This window comes from Pteropus medius, unplaced genomic scaffold (assembly GCF_902729225.1).
Source record: "Pteropus medius unplaced genomic scaffold, Ma_sr-lr_union100, whole genome shotgun sequence".
Lineage (NCBI taxonomy): Eukaryota > Metazoa > Chordata > Mammalia > Chiroptera > Pteropodidae > Pteropus > Pteropus medius.
Window position 1 is genome coordinate 197,291 of NW_024340701.1, and position 6,184 is coordinate 203,474.

The window sequence follows — 6,184 nt, forward strand, 5'->3', positions numbered from 1 at the left end:
CCCAAACTTAGGCTGCTGGGACTACCTGCTTCCTGCCCTTCCAAGTCAGCTATCCCTTTAACTCTATGCAAAGCTAGGATTCTTCCCCTCCCCTAACTTCTTTCCATAGTTTGCAAAAGAAGCTAAGAACCAAAAGAAGCTTAACTGTCTCCCTTACCCCAGTATCCACACCAGCAGCTATGACCCTATCCTTCTCTTTGTCAAGTTCTTGATCAAGTCCACTACCTTACTTTTCATCGACTCACTCCTGAGCCCACAGTAATTCAACAAATTTGACAAGTGTTTATTTAGCATCCGCCTTGTGCAAGACTCGGAAGACACAAATAAGACACAGTTTGTGGCCTCAGGGAGCTCCCAATCTAGCACAGTAGTAAGTGCAAGTTGCAATAAAGATTAAGGTAAAATTTGGCAAGGGTGACGATGGAGAAGCTCACAGGGTGCTGTGAGAGGGAGGGGCTCACAGGAGGCATGCTGGAGGAGGGGGATGTTCGAGCAGTGTCTCCCAGCTATGAGTGACAAGGAACATTTTTATGCATGAGTTCTATTTCAGGAAAATAAAAATGAGCAACTTTTCATTTTTATTTGAAATGAAAATAGATTAATACCTGTGAAAAAGGTAATATATTATAACCATTCAGATTACCTACTTTATTGATAGGAAAAATTCAATAGGAAACTTGGCACATTGATTTTCACCTGGCATATAAGAATAATAATTAGGTAGATAGATAGGGAGTATAATAGAAAAAGGCAAGAAAGGAAACCAAGAGGCTGACAGAGGCCTTATTTCCACAGTTAGGCCCTTGGTGGGCTTTATCCTGAGAATAGCAGGGAGTCACTGAGGGTTGATGAGTAAGAGATGGTCATTGTCACTTTGATGGCTAGCGTCAGGGAAAGGAAGATTGCTCTATCCCTGATCACCCCTTAAACCTTAACCACCTCTGTCCCTGAGGCTAGTAGCTCCCATGCAATATCTGCTGTCTTTAAGCTGTCAGGCATGAGGGGGCCAGGGGTGTCCAAAGATCAGGTTTCAGAGGGAGAAGTGGTTCCTGTTGTCCTCTGTCCCCAGCCCGCTGGCCCCAGGCTGAATGTAATTGTCCTCGATGAAGCCATCATCATCGTCATCTTCACCCACTTCTGGGCATACCCTCTTCCTGGTCTCGGGCAGTGGGCGGTGCTGGTAGCTGGCACGGTATTTGCGGCAGAGGTGGCATTTGGCAGCAAGTGCAATGAGGAGAGAGAGGACCACAGCCCCTAGCACAACCCCCACCAGCACAGGCCATGCCCGGGCCCCAGTGCCTGGTTCAGGGGACATAGCTGATGCTGTGGGGAGCTCTGAGGGCCCCACAATGGCTGTGGAGAAAAGGACAGCATTATGGAAGGGACCCCAGATGGGCTCCCTGAGGAAACTGAGAGGAGTGCAGACAAGGTCCTTCCCCCAACCCCAGCATCTAAGGGGGATCCACCGCGCTCCTCAGCTCCCCTTCCACTGCCACTCACTTTGGTTTGTCTCACTCATGGAGGGGCCAGAAGACACCGGTGAGCCTCTGCCTTGGCCACAAGAGTCCTGGCTCCGAGAAGATCCCCACGCACCAAGCAGACCTGGGGCACAGAGTCCTGGAACATACACACACAGGGTTGGCCAACAGGCCACGCATTTCAGGCCACACAGCCATGTTAGAGTGCTGCACAAATTCTGGAGACTGGACAACTGACCATAACCAGTTGTTCACAAGAGAAACAAGCTGAGCCACAGAAATGGGCTATTTGTAAGGGAACATTGTAAGGTCCAGCTCTGGAAGTGGCTGAATAAATAACTCAATGCTAGAACTTACACTGAACACGTCTTATGATTCAGGCACCAGGCAACATGCTCACAGAAATCTGTAATGTGGGCATAAACATATCTCTTCTCTATAGATGGGGACTCTGAGGCCCAGAAGGGTAGCTAATTTGGCAAAGTCCCAGGACTTGAATCCAGGTCTCTTATACCAGGGTCCAGAGCCCAGTCTGCTACACTGCTTGGTAAGCTGAGTTTGAGACGAAGGGGCACAGGTAGGCCAGGCTCCCAGAGATGGAAAACAGCAATTGCTTGCAGCTAATGGGCCAAGTGGAGACCACATGTAGAAGATGGTGCCAGTCCCCACCCAGGGCAGGGGTCTCAGACACAGCCAAAGCAGCCCTGGCCCCTCTGCTCCTAAGTTAGAAGCCTCTGCTACCCCGCCTCTAACCACAGCCCTCAGGCACACTCCCTCAGAGGCAGACCGTATTCAAGGAGTAGCTAAATGCAGATCACCTGAATCGGGAAATTATCAGGGTAAGAATCACTAAGGCTGGGGAGGATCTAGAAGAGGAGCACCTGAATTAAGGGAGTATCTGGAAGAAAATCATCTAGGCTTGCGAATACCTGAAGAAGCAGCACCTGAATCAGAGGAATCTCTGAGGAAGCAACATCTGAATTAGGGAAGTATCTATAGGAAGAGCACCTAGGTTAGGAAGTACCTGTTGGAGGACCAGCTAGGGCTAGAGATTATCTGCAGATGTGGAGTACCTGAATCAGAAGAGTACTTGGCGAGGAATATCCAGGATAGGAAAGCACGTAGGAGAGAAGTACCTAGTTCAGGGGAGTGCTCCACCATCGTCTTTAATTCCGATACCTTAACAAGACCCTCTTTCCTCACTGCCAACTAGTCACCAAGCCCTGTAAATATCTCTGGAACAACTATGCCCCTGCTCAGCATCCCTACTGCCACCGCCCTTGTCCAAGCCACCTTCATTTTATACCTCGATTTTTGCAATAACCTCCCAACTGCTAGTCCATTCCCCAGAGTAATGGACCTAAAGCCAAATCTGACCCATCTACTTAAAATTCCTTCAAAAGCTCCTCAGGGCCAGGGCTACATGCAAATTCCTCCACCTCACAATCCAGCACATGGCCCTCAGGCCAAACTCTCCTTTCTCTGCTCCACAGTTCCCTCCACCATGTCCTCCCCAACACACATACACACCTCCCACAGCACCCACCCTCCACTTTCCCAGCCATCCCATCCCTGCTCAATTTTTTGTCTGCCATCCCTCAAGGCCAAATCAGATCATGCCTGCCTGACTGTGAGGTTGTCCCAGGACCCCTTTACTGACCTAACCTATCAACTACCAGTCAGAACTGGCCAGTTACTAGATGGGCAGTTAGCTCCCTGGGGGCAAGGACTGGGCTGATTAACCTGTATCTTGGGACTTCCACAAAGCTTGGTACTCAACTGCTCAGTATGTGTTTGTGAGAAGAGTGAGGGAGAGAGCTGAGAGTGAATATGGGGGTGGGGCATTAGAAAGGAGAGGTAAATCATTCACTTCCTCATTAGCAAACATTCATTAGGTGCCTACTATGCCTACACTATGCACTGAGTCTCCAAAAAAAAAAGGAAATTAATATAATTCGATGAGATGTTTCTAAGAATTATTCCTTTTCCTTTCCTTCCTACTCTGTCCCTGTGAATTCTTCTCAAGGACACATACCCACACCCACAGGCTGTCATCCTACTCCCTCAGGTCACACCCTCTGATCTTCACAGACATACACCCTGATTTGTAGCTCCTTTCCCGCTCCCAGGAGCCCTCAGGGATCTGTGGGTTCTCCTTCCCAGCCCCCCAATTTTTCCCCTCTGCTCCCCACCTGTAGACCTGTATACAGTCCGTGGAGAAAGCTTCCGGCTGGGGCGGGCAGACAGGTGGGCGGGCCAGAGCTGCCGCTGGTCTTACCTGGGGACGCAGCAGGCGGGGCTGGAGGCGCAGGTTAGGGAGGAGGGCTGGGCAGCAGGCAACGCCCCCAACAGGAAGGACTCGCTCTACATCTAACCAAGCTTTTGCCGAGAACCTTACTGGCACAGGACTCACCCCCACCCCCAGTACTGGGGGAGGGGCGTGGGTTGGTGCAGCTGGGATCCAGAGAGGGGTCCAGCAGGCCCTAGAAAGGCGGACGCATTAGCAGGCAGCTGCTCAGGCTGACAGCCCTAATAAGCAGTGAATTTCCGGTAACAGGTACAAAGTCCAGATTTGAAGAGGGAGCTTTGCAGGCCTGTGAAGGCGGTGGGCCGGAACTGGAGGGGGGGCGGTGGGGAGGGGTGGGGGCGGTGGGGGTGGGGGGAGGTGGGGGAGGTGGGGGGAGGAATGGGAGGTGGGCATTCTTCCAGGCAAAGCCAGAGATCAGGACAGTTATCATTGCCTGCAAACGTGTGTGTAAGCCTGTGGGGGGAGGGGATGTGGAGGTCAATGGGGAGTATTCAGAGACCTTTTGGGGGGCGTATATGTGCCCTTGGGGTGTTATCATGTGTTTGTACTTACCTGGATAGAGGGTTCAGGCCTTCATGTGGATGTCAAGGAACCTAGGACCCCACAAAGGTAGGATCTGAATCCCTCTTTTGCCCTACTCCTTGTCCCCAGGCCTAGTGCCTCCTTGTCCTTGAAGACCCAGTTCCAGAGTCACCTTCCCTGAGTCCTCAGTCTACTCTGGCAAGCCCCGCCTCCTCCATGCCTGTGCACCCTCTATCACAGCATTTCTCTATCTTGTAATGATTTCTTCCTGTGCTGCCTCCCACATTAGCCTGCGAGCTCTCCCAGGGTGGAGTCTCTGCGTTCCCAGCATCTGGCACAGGGCAGGCTCTCAGTAAATATCTAAAGGAGGAAGGACTGCAAGAGCTAAACCAAGCAAGCACAAATATTGACAGGGACCCTGAGGGCACAGGGGCTGTAGCCAGGGTTTGCAAGGGGGCCTGCCAGAACTGCAGCGGCAAAGTGAAGGCCAGTTCATGCAGAACCTTGAATCTTTAGCACGGATTCCGAACTTTTACTATCAATGACCCCTTCCTACTCCTCCCAACGCGTCTAGCACCTACACTTCAAATTCTTTGCTTCAGTCACACCAAATTGTTCTCTGTTCCTGGAACCCACCATGCTCTCACCTGCTAGGCTCTACATGCACTGTTCCTGGGACTCTGAATTCCTCTAACCGGTCCCTCCAGCTCCTCCCCCGACTCGTCCATCTCCTACCTGGCTGATTTTCCTCCCAGGCCTACTCATCACTCAGGCCCCAGTTTAGGTGCCTCTTTACCCAGACAGCCTTCCCTGACTCTAGTATGTGTCTCTCCTCCCCTCTTCTGTGCCCCCGCAGGCCCCAGCTCCTCTCCCCCATATTCCTGACCACAATATTGTGATTTTTCTCTTTATTTGGCAGGGTCCCTTACAAACCTGAGAACTCAGGATAGGGTCTGCACCTGTCTTGTTCCCCTTCAAATCCCCAATATCTAAAATAGCGACAATAAATACTTCTGAAATGAATGAATGAGAGGAAAGTGAATACTATCCGGGACGGAGGAGTGAGAAGTCAAGGGAGGTTGAGAGTTTCCTTTGATTTTGAAGCAAGGAAATTATAGCATCCAAAAGGTATTCAGTGAACACCTACCATGTCCCGAGCACTGCGATTTTCTTTTTTAATTATTCATATAACGTAACTGTATTTACATAACAAGAAATTCACCATTTTAGCAATTGTCAGTGCACAATTCAGGGACATATAGTACATTCAGAATGTTGTACAACCATCACTGTATCTCGTTCTAAAATGTTTTCGTCACACTGAAAGGATACCCCCTGCCCACTGAGCTGTCACGCCTCATTCCCTGCCCCTCAGGCTCCAGCAACCACAAATCTGCTTTCTGTCTCCTTGGATTTGCCTGTTCTCGATATTTCATACACATGAAATCATATTCGTGCCAGCTTTTTAATGAACTATTTCATTTACTCCTTATAACTACACTATTAGTTAGATATTAATTAGCCCCTTAACAGGTGAAGACAATGAGGCCATAAGAAGGGAATTTGCCTAGTCCCACAGAAGAAATCAAGTAAAGTTCTGCACATCCATCCGTCAGTCATTTATTCAATGAATATTTATTGAACACCCACCACAGAGCCACAGCCAGCCCATTGGCATGCATGGCAGAATAGCAGAAGGCAACCTGTTGGGTGCCCCCACAGCATGGAGAGCAGAGAGCAGGCTGAGTATTGGCACCCACTGGCCTCTCAGCCAGGAGCTCGAGCTCTGGTGCAGTGGACAACCTTTACGACCTTCTACGGCAACCCTGGCAACTATGTGGTAGGCACTGTGCTAGCTGCTAGGGACAGAGTTCCT

At 50.3% G+C, this 6,184-nt stretch overlaps 1 protein-coding gene across 3 annotated transcripts; it reads right to left on the reverse strand.

The window, feature by feature from the left end:
- Positions 1-701: 701 nt before the first annotated feature.
- Positions 702-4,543, reverse strand: CUNH1orf210 (chromosome unknown C1orf210 homolog). 3 transcript variants are annotated; one of them, XM_039883384.1, is made up of 4 exons: positions 4,339-4,543; positions 3,757-3,961; positions 1,501-1,617; positions 702-1,353 (listed from the first exon to the last, which is right to left on the reverse strand). In XM_039883384.1, the coding sequence occupies exons 3-4, from the start codon at positions 1,517-1,519 to the stop codon at positions 1,031-1,033; spliced, it is 342 nt and encodes a 113-aa protein (XP_039739318.1). In that variant the 5' UTR covers positions 1,520-1,617; positions 3,757-3,961; positions 4,339-4,543; the 3' UTR covers positions 702-1,030. The 3 variants fall into 3 exon arrangements, with proteins under 3 accessions (XP_039739318.1, XP_039739328.1, XP_039739336.1); XM_039883394.1 differs by having other exon boundaries at positions 3,671-3,961; XM_039883402.1 differs by lacking the exon at positions 3,757-3,961 and having other exon boundaries at positions 4,339-4,530.
- Positions 4,544-6,184: the final 1,641 nt, after the last annotated feature.